Raw genomic sequence first — 12531 nt, 5'->3', positions numbered from 1 at the left:
ATCATACTTTTTGGGAATTCATAATTGAGATCATGAGTAACTTGAGATGATGTGGTTGACCGTAGGACATCAAGCAAATGAAAAAGTAATGGTTCGTTTTCCCAAGCAAATATCAATGAATACTTATCTTGACTTGGGTTCTGGTAATTCTCAACACCTTCTACGTGATCACCAGTCGAATTGAAATCCTCGATATTGAACCACGCCGACGCGGGCGGTACAATCATCTCATCTTCGTCGATGCTCTCGGTTCAACAAAGGCATCGTCGTCGTTGGAGGTCGTAATTGGCTTGATTATACCATCTAAGAACTCCAAGTCTTTCTTCTCAACGTTGTCTGAATCATTGTGAATGAAGTTGAATGCCTCCTCCGCCAATTGATGAAGTGGGAGTTTGTGGAACTTATGGAGTCCGACAGTTCGTGGCTAAGTCTACAATGCTTCTTCACTCCTCTAATGATCAAGGTCGGATTGCGAGTGGTTTGTTTGGTACGAACCATAGAGAGATTGAGATTTGAAGCTTTTTTGTTGGGAAGTTGGAGTTGGGGAACATAACTAGTGACTGAAGATGATTTAAAGGTTGATGTTGGAATTTGAAACATGGCTTAACTGAACGAATTGGACGTATTCATTAGGTTGGGAAATTGGGGTGGAAGTGTGAAGTCATCGATGAAAGTAGGTGTGTGATATATGGAATAGAAATTCGGGTGTGGCGAATGGTACTGAACAGAAAGAAAATTGGGTTGCAAGTAAGGCGGAAGCAAATGGCCATTGATGATGGTGGCAGAATGGTTAGGTTGTGGTGGTGGGTAATGATATGGCTGTGAAAATTTAGTCTTCGTTTGAAATGGGTATTGAAGATGAAAAGAGACTCTGTTGGAAGAACTACGACAAACAATCGCAGAAGATAGCACTGCCATACATGCCCAGATTTGGGCTCTGATACCAGTTGTTAGGATCAGAATCCATATATCGAAATAGAAGAGGGAAAAACTACAAGAAATCTAAAGAGATAAACTAAACCATAAACATATTCATTCATCCATAACCAATCTATATCAGTTCACAGATTTATATACGGAGTTAATCTCTTATAATTAAGGGAAATAACTTCATATGATAACTACCTACCTACATGGGTGGAATGGGCTCTTACGATTCCTACTACAAGTTTAGGCTAAGCCCATTGCACAATACAAATGAGAGTTTACTGCTATTATGTCTAATACAGAATAACTATAGGAACTGTGTTCCATCAGAGAGAGAGAGGGCAGTTTGGGGTTTTCGGTCAGCACTAGTATATTTATACACGCATATTCTCTTCGGTTATGTGTATTTTTCACGTGAGATGATACACATGCGGCGTGAATCTTACGTATGTACCTCAAATACGTGATTCTCAAGCAACTACTAATTAATTCATAATTTAATTGAACATTGTTTGACAATTGGGTCCATAGCTTAGTGGTAGAGCATTTTACTGTAGATCAAGAGTTCACTAGTTCGAACCAGATTGGGCCCTATATTAAGTTTTTTTCTCATCCATTTGTTTTGAATTTTAATCTATATTAAGTTTTTTCTTTTCTTTTTTGAATATTAATCTATATTAAGCTTCTTCTTTTTCTCATCCATTTTTTTTAATATTAATCTATGAATATATTTTGGGATTTGACTAAATAAAATGAAATTAAACTTTTGATGTGGTAAAACTTTAGTTACTTATGCAGGCCAACTATTTATCAAATTAATTTCTTTTTGAGAAATTTTATTAGGAGACGATTGTTGTTGATGTGTGTGAGGCAGTGAAAAGTTTCCTTCAATCCGATCAGTTGTTGAGAGATGTTAACTTCACACATTTTTGCCTGATCCCAAAAGTATCGATCCCTACCAAAGTTTATGAGCTGAGGCCTATCGCTTTGTGCAATGTTTTGTATAAGATTTGTAGCAAAGTCATTGCTAATCGGTTGAAGAAGTATTTGTATAGTATCATTTCTCCATTTCAAAGTGCATTTTTCCCGGATAGGCTGATTACTGATAATTCCTTGATTGCGAACGAAGTTTCTCACTTTATTAATGCAGACAGGTCTGAGGGTGTTATGTCATTGAAATTAGACATGAGCAAAGCCTATGACAGTATGGAGTGGGTGTTCTTAGAGGAGGTTTTGTTGTGACTCTGTTTCTCAGAATCTTGGGTCAAGGTTGTGTTCCAATGTGTGTTGACGGTGCGATACACTTTTCTTATCAATGGAAAGCCATGTGGTTCTTTATTACCTTCCCAGGGACTAAAGCAGGGTGATCCTCTTTCGCCATACTTGTTCTTGTTGTGTGCGAAAGTATTTACAGCTTTGTTGGATAAGAAGGTTGTAGATGGTTCTTTGCAGGGGATAACCATTTGTGAAGGTGCACCTGTTATTAATCACTTATTGTTTGCAGATGATAGTTTGCTTTTTGGAAAGGCTTCGGTGGAGGAATGTTCGACTATCAAAGCAGTCTTAGCAGATTATGAAGCGGCATCTGGACAATAGGTTAATTTTGCTAAAAGTAATATTGTTTTTAGTAAAGCAGTTTTTGATGACACTCGTCAACTATTAGCATATGTGCTTTCTGTTAGTATGGTTGATAAACATGAGAAATATTTGGATTTACATACTTTGGTGGGACGTAATAAAACAGAAAATTTTGCCCATATTAAGGAGCAGTTGAGCAAGAAACTTGAAGGGTGGCAGGGTAAGTTGTTAAGTGGAGCAGGTACGGATATCCTTATCAGAGTGGTGGCCCAAGCTCTTCCAGCGTATTCTATGAGCTACTTTTTATTACCTAAATCATTTTGTACTCTCCATCGAATCTGCTATGTTATGAAGATCAATTATTATTCTACGCACTTGATATTGTGTAGTTTTGGGGATCATGATGAGACAAAGTGGGGATAAATGACGACAATTTTTCTGTCGTTACTATTGAACATTCTTGTTCTTATCTCCCCTTAACGACGGGAAGATTGTCTCATCAAACATTCTTGTTCTTATCTCCTCCTAACGATGGGAAGATTGTCTCAAAGTGATATTCCGTAAATCTGGCGGTAAAGAGATCGCTTGTCAAGGTTTCAACAAAGCGAACTATATTTGGAGACTTATATCCAACATACATACTTATTCATGTCTAAGAACCCATCATAGTGCGTTGTGGCTGCGCAATTTTGGCACATAAATGCGTAAGTCACTAGCTTTAACACATAAAAAGGTTAAGTGGTGATGGTTCGTAGATGAATTAGTACAGCTGCATGCAATCGCATAACCCAAGCGGAAATATTGGTGCGCATTACCAAAATTCAAGCTACCATCGTAGTCATTTAATATTGAATTTCCGCGAGACCATTTGGGTTGTGCACGGGAATATAATACTCAATATTAATCCCAATAATGTGTAATAATCATCGAAACCTTCGATATAAACTCTCTAGCATTATCAAGTCTACTTGACTGATTGGGATGACATGGGCAGTGAGCCTAATATATAATCTAAGCTAGAAGTTATATTATAAACATCATATATAACTAGTACACGATAGTGCGACACGTGACCAGCGTGTATGCACGTCAACCAACACTATAAAATATCAAACATGTCCGCAAGTTGGTTGAATCTGTCTACAGAATCCCCTTGGATTCAATGTAATTTAGAACATTATGAGAATACATGTGTCCTTTGCATAGGATGGTCTCAATCCTAATTATCCAAAGAAATAGGTTTTACAAAATGAGTGATTAATTAGCTTTCAGAAGTAACTAATGAAGATTTTGGTTTAGCCATAAACTCATAATTGACTTGAGAAGCATAATAGGGAACGATTGCACCAATATATGCATCAAAAATGTCTTAGAGCCGCCTAGGGGGAGCGGGGCATTTTCATACAAGTAATAATATTTGCCTCTTGAACCATCTTTTGGTTCTTGCTTCTTTTCACTCAAAGTAATAGATGTCCATGTGACTTTTTTGTTTGTTTCAATATACGGATAATCATACTATGACCATGATGTCTTAACATGTCATGTCAAAGCCTATGTGTCAGAATCTCAATGATCATCTCTTATGACATTGTTGGATTGAATAATTTCGTTCATGAATTGGCACTAGGTCAAGAATGCAGACAATTGCGAGCAAGTTACTGATATGAAATGCAATCTACAGAAAGAGTCAGGATCATATTGAGTCCCGGATTAATGTATAATAAATTTTGAACGTGTGTTTCCAATTCAAATTGAAAACTGATTATCTGAATGTTTAATAAATTCCTCTATTTTATGTTTCTTTATCACTTATATATGGCTGCAGCTTTTTCAACAAATTAACAAAATAGTCAATTTAAATAACATTATGGATGGAGCACGACATAGTCAAATTGTTGAATGATCATGTCAGATGTCAAAATCGAAATGAACACACTCCAAATGGCTACTCAATTGGAGATGCTCTTATTTCTTGAAAGAGAGAACATATGTGACTGGACTTGTGTGCCTAACTTTAGTTACACATATGTGCCTGGTAGATATGTGTTCATATTTATGCTGATGATTGATGCAACTACTGATTTGTGGCTACGTTCTAATTAGAGGATTAGTGACAAGAATGAGCTCAGGGAGATGTCAATGATGATATGCTGTTGAAGTTAAAAATGTGTATAGTGCAGCATAAATACAGTTACAGAATACAGTTACAGAAGAAGCTTATATCGAAAGCACGTACAGCTGCACAGTTCGTTTCACATCCGTTTCTGTCGTATATGGATGCAGCTGAATACATGCCTTAAACTTTTTCACTAATGAGGCTTTCTTCAACTGGAGTACCTTCTGCTACGATTTATTGCTTCAATTATGCTTTTAAGTAACTAGAGATGTAACATTTCAAAGAAGATACTAAACTCATGATTTGCCATTCCAACTTCTTTATTTGAATAGTTGATTAATGTTCTCTTTAGAAACTATAGATATTCCTACAAGTCATAAAACAAGAGTCATAGCATTCATACTAGATCACCAAAGAAAGTAACAATAGACAACGAAATGCATAATATATTAGAAGGCATTACTAAAATCTGTCATAGGATTGGCACCGTAAAGCAGATCATCATCCGTTTTGGAATGAATCAGCAATTAAGAATGACCATCACAGTTGTTGAATGCCTTTGAATGACCTTTGAGTCTAATCTTTTCGATTAGATATTGCTTCTCTGCCTCGGCCTCTCTCAATCGATGTCTCAGGTAACTGTTACCATATTCTTCTTCCGACACAATAGCAATCCTCTGGAGCCTCAGCACCTCTTGTTTCGCCTCATTGGCCTTGAGCTGGAACATATCAGCTTCTGCAAGTTTGAGCCTCATAATCTTCTCCAGCTGTTGAATTTGCATAATCTTTTTGTGCTTCTCCAGCATTAGTTCTTCATATTTCCTAGTCTTGTCCAGAAGTTCCATGTCACAAGCCTCAACAGCCTCAACAGCCATTCGTGCTCTCTCGTAGATTCTCATCTTCTCATCATCATTAGCTCCCATTTCCATCTTCATTGTGGCAGTCTTGTGCACGGCTATCTGCCTTTCACCCACCTCAATTTTCAAGGCTCTCTGGAGAGTGGAGACTCTAAATGCTTGATCACAGATAGTATGGTAGCAATTTATTCTCCTATCAAAATGACACAAGTACAAGCCTAAACTAGGAAGAATATCAAATACATTATTGAAAAATCAATTGATTAGAAATGTATTCCCAGTTACCTAATCGACTCTTGATTATATTGTTGAGTCATAACTGCATAATCTACTCCTAATCTCTCGTTAATCAAATCATAATTACATAATCAAATGCCAATTAACTCATCACCTAGCTAGTCAACTCGTTGTTCAGTATTATCTGCATAATCTACTCCTAATCTCTCTCTTTAACCAAACCATAATTACATGATAATAATTGGTACTTTCCAGCAAATTAAAGAAGCCTAATATCTGTTATTCTTTTTAGTTGAAACCAAATACTAGCTATATAGTTCATCTGGTGTGTAACCTCTTCTATAAAAATTTAAATTTTTTGCTTAAGCCCCATGTTTCATAAAGGGAAAGATTGTGTTCTACAAGTCATTTGCAGTTGCCCAAGTATTTATATTTTCACCAAAAATTTTATTTATGAAAAAGAAGAAATTACTAGCCAAGTTTCTGCTGATATTAATTGAATTCATTCCATGACATAAATTTGAAGTTTTGCATCACAATATTTAAGCTTGTCCACACCCCTCGTTATATTATGCAAAATGTATACTGAAAATTGACTTAGGAAATACTTGTGACACCCTACATTTTGTACCTAAAAATAGTTATGTCTCTCGATTTTTAAATTAAACTGGTATACCCCTATACTTTTAGTTCGTGACAGTTTTACCCTTTCTGTTAGTTGACCGTCAAAAAAGACTGTTAAGTTGCTAAAATGGCTAAAATACCCCCTATTGCCTTCAAAAGAACCCCTTATTGCCCTCAATAGATCCTCCGACATACCCCTTACTACCCCCAATAGACCCTCCTGTTTGCTCAAAAATGATTTCGGCCGAATTGAGGCAGAGATCCTTGGCTACAAATGTCCTTTTGTTGCGCGGGCGTGCCAACTCGCAGCCGAGACGGCCAAGCGAGGTTTTGATTGATGTAGTATGCCTGATCTAACTTCTTCAAATGATTGTCGGCCGAGGAAGGAACCCTCTCGGCCGTTAGGTTCTGGTGCCTGTGTTACAAGGACTTTCGGCTAAGCGTCGCCGAGATCTTCAAATACGTTTACTTCCTGGGTGAACTCAAATGTTAGGGAGACTGGCGAGAGATCTATCGGGTGGAGATACTCGCAAATCACCGTGAACACGAAGATGAAGTGGATTCGGTTGTTGTAGCGTTGTGATGTGATGTGTGTGTGAATAGCGAATCGCATTGACCCAATCCGGACTGGCCGAAAGAGATCAATAGACGAAATTTCTATGTTACAACTACTCCTACGTGCGATTAATAAAGTGCATGAATATAAAGAACAAGAGAAATTAAAGTGCAAGAATGTAAAGAACAAGATAATTAAAGTGCAGGAATGTAAAGAACTGAATTGACAATAAAACAAAGAAAGCAAGGAAATAAATTTAGGTTTGAAGTTGATAGGAAGGTAAAGTACCTAAGCAAGAGAGAGATAAGTTTGTGTGTAAAGTTTGTGTATTAATTTGTTTGAGTGGTGCAGGACCTTTTACAGATGAGTTACAAGGTTCTATATATACAAGTCAGAAAACCTAGCTAGTATGTTCCTCTACGTCATGAAATCTTTTGGACATCCTATTTCCTTTCTTGGCCGAATCACACATGAATGTCATGATTTGACTGATGTTTGTGATGCCTATTTGCTTGAAAACCTTGATCTGATTGAAGTTCTTCCTTGTTGAGACTTTCTTTCCTAAATGAATCCTCGGCCAAGATTGTTCCTAAATGAACCATCGGCCGAGATTGTGCATGGACTCGGCCGACTACTCATAATTATTGGATTTGGCCTGCTTGCACATTGGTCCACTCAAATCGTCCAAATGGATTGATGTTTAATTCAAACGATATAAAACCACTACCTTGTTTGAGCGACACATCTATCTTGGTCGTATGGCCGAACATCATATTCTTGGCGGAATGGCCAAGTGAACACATTCGCTTCGGCCATGCGACATTATAGACCTTCATTTTCGGCCGAGTGACCGAAACACACCATAGAATATTTTGACTTTGGGTCATACAACTTAAGATATTTTGAGTTTGGGCCTCTTATCCCGATCATATGGTCTAACGTCCTCTCATTTCGGCCGCAAAACTTCATTCTTCATATTCTCGGCCAAATGATCGAGTGCCTCCATTCATTCGGTCGAAAGCCGAAATACCTCAGCCGAAAACCGAAATACCACTCTCGGCCGAATGACCGAAATACCACTCACGACCGAACGGCCGAACTACACTACTCTCAGCCGAATGACCGAATGTCACTACTCTCGGCCAAATGACCAAACTCATTTCTCTCTAATCGCAAACTAACAAACCGATATGGAAATCTCCACGGATTGCTAAATTTAGGTGCAAACACCTCCTACTGCCCCCATTAAACGCTGCGACAGACCCCATCGCCTTCAAAAGAACCATTTACTGCCCTCAATAGATCTTCCAACAGACCCCCTACTGCCCCCAATAGACCCTCCTACTGTCCCCAATAGATCCTCATACTGTCCCCAATAGACCCTCCTACAGACCCCATATTGCCTTCAGAAGAATCCTTTACTGCCCTTAATAGATCCTCCGACATACCCCCTACTGCCCCCATTAGACGCTCCGACAGACCTCATATTGCCTTCAAAAGAACCCCTTACTGCTCTCAATAGATCCTCCGACATACCCCCTACTGCCCCCATTAAACGCTCCGACAAACCCCATATTGCCTTCAAAAGAACCTCTTACTGCCCTCAATAGATCTTCCGACAAACCCCCTACTGCCCCCAATAGACGCTCTAACAGACCCCTTATTGCCTCCAATAGACACTATACATACACTTTACTGCCCCAATAGACCCTCTTACTACCCTTAATAGACCCTCAAACAAACCCCATATTGCCCCTAATAGACCCCCTACTACCCTCAATAGACCTCCTACTGCCTCCAATAAACATCATATCATTGGAATCTGGTCAACACTCCCCGGAATCCGGTCAACGGTTGCCAGAGTCCGGTCAACGGCTGCCGGAGTCTGGTCAACGTCATCGGCCATAGGAATCCGGTCATAGAATCTATATTCCATAATAGACTTTTATAGAGAAATTTTGAGAAATAACCACTTTTTGGTCTATGAATTGATAAATAACCTTGTTTTTGAAAAAAGTTGAAAAATAACCAGATTAAGAGATAAAATATCATAAGTACCCTCAATCAAAATAAAAATCTAAATTTCACTTCCTAGACTTCTTCTCCAATTTCTTCTCATAACTTTTGTTTTTCCTTCTCATCGATCACTTTTGATTTTCTCCCATATACACGATGCATATCACCCTTCAAGTATGAAACCTCATACATATAACCCTTTACATATGTAACCTCACTATCTATATACATGGAACATTGTTCATTACACAAATCTTGATATTACGGCTCATCAAATACTTATGTACTGGTAATCACTCTTATAATAAACAACCCTAATCTCAAACTTGAACTAATCAACAAAAACGCCAGAAACTTTGGGAATTCAAAAAGGACAAGGAAAATCTGGTTCTAGAATGGAGGTTTACAAAAGATGGCATGGATTTCAATTTGTTTTTTGGGTGTTTCAGGTTCCAAATTGATGACATGGGTAAATAAGTGGTCTTGTATGAGGCATTTACATGACGGATTAAAAGATCAAAACCCATATAGTTTCTCCTTTGCTACTTTTTATTAATTAGAATTTCTCCTTCTCTCATGTTTTGTGAAAAAATTGCAGATTTGCAGTAAATACATACATAGGTTTGATTCGTTGAATAGAAGAAACATAGCTTGTGAAATAAAAGAGAAGGAGAGAAGTTTTTGTACTGAATGAGGGTGATTATGGCCTTTTACACTCTGAGATGGTTAATTTTCAATTTTTCTAAATAACTTGGTTATAAATCAATTTGAATGGCCAAAAGAGGCTATTTCTCAAAATTTCTCACTTTTATAATGGTCTATTGTAGTTTATTTAATTCAAAAAAGGTATAATTGTCTTTTTGTTGTGTACGTTAGCTCTTGAGAATTTAAAAATCTGATTTTGTTAGTGAGAAGAAAAATCCTAAATTTAGGGCTAATAGGCATTAACACTAAAAAAACCGAGGGACATAACTGCTTTTAGGTATAAAGTATAAGGTGTCACAAGTATTTTCTCCTTAACTTATTTAGCTGCACTGCCTAAAACATCATCAATGATTCTGAGAACCTGGTTCCAGAACCAGATTGTTAGGATATTACACATTACACCAAAAATAATTGAAATCTATCCATCACATAAGGGCTAATGAATACGACCAAAGAATCAAACTTGTGATCTTATTTATATAATATGTAATGTAATGTTTGCAACTCATATGTGGTTCATAAGTTTAATCTCATAAAAGCCTGCTGTGATATAGCTACTGCACGTTAGCCTCTACTTTCATAAGTTTCTGTTGAAACACAAAGAAGAAAGAACTTCAAACTGATATAATCCAACCACGTCTACTCTTCAACTAGGAACTTCAACATTACCATTTGGGGTTCTCATTTCCTGGAAAGAAAACCATTTGGAAAATGAGAACAGTATGTGGTTTGCATCTGAATGTGTAGATGCAGACATGCAAAAGTCAATATCGATTGCAATGTATTACAAACAAAAAAAAATGAAGCAAAAGAAGGAAAACCGAGAAGTATATGTAGATTGATACTTGTAAAATGACACTCTCAAGACTCAAACAGCAGGAAATTATAAAACTATGTGAACTGACATTTTTCTGTGCATCTAAGCAAAGAAATTTTCAATACCTGAATCAGGACTTCGAAAGTACATGTCTTCAGGTTTTGTCTTCTTATCCTTGGGAGATATAACCTCGGGCTCTATATCTAATTCTGTCATGTTCCGTGTTGGCACCGATTGCTTTCTCTTTGAACGAGCTCTTCTGTTTTGGAACCAATTGTAAACATTAGTTTCAGTAACATGGCCATGTTGTGAGAGTTCCTTGGTTATCTCTTTGACTCTGTGCTTTCCTGGAGTTCCGTTGGCTTCATTATAGATACGCTCAAGGATTTCAAGTTGCGTATTTGATGGCGTCCACCGCTGCCTTGCAGTTACCTTGTTGCCACCAAATGGCATCAAATCGCCGTACACATTTCCCATCTTCATTCCTGGACCAGAAAGACTGATGCTTATAGGCAGTATATTCAACAAAAACCTTCAGATATGCACAAGTTAGGAAATGAAGTAAAAGCATATCAGTCTATGTTGGACTGGTTACACCATTGTTCTGAGGTTTTAATCAACCACTCCAACTGTGGATAAGCTGGCTAGTTTGGCTCTTAACAGTCAATTTTCTTTTTCCTGGTGTGGTAGTATTCCTACTGCTATCAGAGATCGAGTTTGTTCTCTCTCATTGTAATCATTGATCTATTTCTTCATTAATAAAGATTGTTCATCAGTTCATAAATAAAAACAATTAAAACATATCACAATTCACAACTGACAACCTAAAGATCCACCAAATTCAATAGTCCAAATTAAGTGAATCAAACACCTTCAATGGAACTAACTTCATGGTAAGCAAATGTAAACTATAGAAAAGGATGGCTCGGAAGAAACATGGTCCTAGTGAAGTAGTCTCATAAAGCTTCTGCCTACAACAGTATTTATAGAATGGACAGAAGGAAGATTGAAACAAGAAATCAATACAAGCCAAGTCCAGAAATCACAACGCAAATTCACTGGTTTTCATGAGTCTAGATACAAAATGAGACATGTACTTTTCTCTCGAGGACAACAAGAATGACATTTGGCTTGGGATAGTAACTCTTGCTTATGAAACATTCAAGTCTATAATCTTTGCATGCTTCACAAAATTCCAAGAAAGCTAAATAACATATAAAGTTATAAACACAATCAACCAAACAAAACGAACACGACCACATTATGCAGTTCTACTGAATCCATAAAACGCTGTTTACAGAAACATCAACCATAAACTTCAAAACCCACAAAAAGTAACTGACATGATGAAAGGTAAAGTAATTGAAAACTGTAAGTTCAGAGAAGAACCAGCAAGATCCTGTTGGGCAGTGAAGGCCTTGTGCATATCAACAAGCTGCTCACAGATGACGGCGTAGACGGCGATCTGTTTCTGGAGTTGCTCGACTTGGTCGTCCGTCATGACGCAAAACCCATCTGGGTTCTGAGTCCTCAGCCTCTCCAATTTCACTGCCAACACTCTTCTCTGCCCCTCCATTCTCACCTTACTTAGAAACCCATTTTCCATACGTCTGAATTGGGTCTCTCTTTATATGAAGACAGTGAGAGGGGTACAAAATTTAGAATGGAAGTAATGTAGGATTGGGATTGGGAGGGAATGTTTTTGTTAAGGCAAGTATGGGTTCTGTAGAATCCTCTTGTTTAGTGACACCAACATTTTATCAAAGGAAAGAAAGAGAACCAAAATATCTTGATTAAGGGCAAAATCATATTATTATACACAGAATCTTTTTGACTTATTTGGAGTAAGATCAGTATTCTCCGCCGCTGAAACCATTCTAACAATAAAATTTCACAACAGTCCTTTTTCAACATTTTTTTTCTTATAGATCCACCTTAAACTTTTTACCCACATAAGTCCACCTTTTAATCCAAACCCATCCGTTTATTTTTTTGCTATACCTAAATTACCCTCCCCTCCCTCTTTTCCCCAAATCAGTTTCTCAATTTCTCTCGTTCTCTCTCCCCTCCCTCCTTTCCCCAAATCTCTCTCTCTCTC

General features: G+C 37.6%; 2 protein-coding genes across 2 annotated transcripts; both read right to left on the bottom strand.

Annotated features, from left to right (window-relative positions):
* Positions 1 to 5148: 5148 nt before the first annotated feature.
* Positions 5149 to 7192, bottom strand: LOC101294475 (OBERON-like protein-like). Its single transcript, XM_004301794.1, has 2 exons — positions 7184 to 7192; positions 5149 to 5636 (listed from the first exon to the last, which is right to left on the bottom strand). The coding sequence occupies exon 2, from the start codon at positions 5554 to 5556 to the stop codon at positions 5149 to 5151; it is 408 nt and encodes a 135-aa protein (XP_004301842.1). The 5' UTR covers positions 5557 to 5636; positions 7184 to 7192.
* A 2869-nt stretch (positions 7193 to 10061) lies between these two features.
* On the bottom strand, positions 10062 to 12181 carry LOC101301300 (WUSCHEL-related homeobox 8-like). Its single transcript, XM_004300491.1, has 3 exons — positions 11823 to 12181; positions 10559 to 10918; positions 10062 to 10304 (listed from the first exon to the last, which is right to left on the bottom strand). The coding sequence occupies exons 1-3, from the start codon at positions 12037 to 12039 to the stop codon at positions 10282 to 10284; spliced, it is 600 nt and encodes a 199-aa protein (XP_004300539.1). The 5' UTR covers positions 12040 to 12181; the 3' UTR covers positions 10062 to 10281.
* Positions 12182 to 12531: the final 350 nt, after the last annotated feature.

Source organism: Fragaria vesca, linkage group LG5, assembly GCF_000184155.1.
Source record: "Fragaria vesca subsp. vesca linkage group LG5, FraVesHawaii_1.0, whole genome shotgun sequence".
Lineage (NCBI taxonomy): Eukaryota > Viridiplantae > Streptophyta > Magnoliopsida > Rosales > Rosaceae > Fragaria > Fragaria vesca.
Note: the sequence above shows the minus strand (reverse complement) of the source record. Positions and strands in the feature narration are given on the sequence as shown.

What these genes read in the sequence shown, in the direction of transcription:
- LOC101294475 (XM_004301794.1), bottom strand. Translation starts at nt 5,556, where the DNA reads ATGAAGATGGAAATGGGAGCTAATGATGATGAGAAGATGAGAATCTAC.
- LOC101301300 (XM_004300491.1), bottom strand. Translation starts at nt 12,039, where the DNA reads ATGGAAAATGGGTTTCTAAGTAAGGTGAGAATGGAGGGGCAGAGAAGA. An exon ending in TGCCCAACAGGATCTTGCTG is followed by an intron (nt 10,919 to 11,822) that starts GTTCTTCTCTGA and finishes TTTCTGGTCCAG; the next exon opens with GAATGAAGATGGGAAATGTG. An exon ending in CTTTCGAAGTCCTGATTCAG is followed by an intron (nt 10,305 to 10,558) that starts GTATTGAAAATT and finishes TTTTCTTTCCAG; the next exon opens with GAAATGAGAACCCCAAATGG.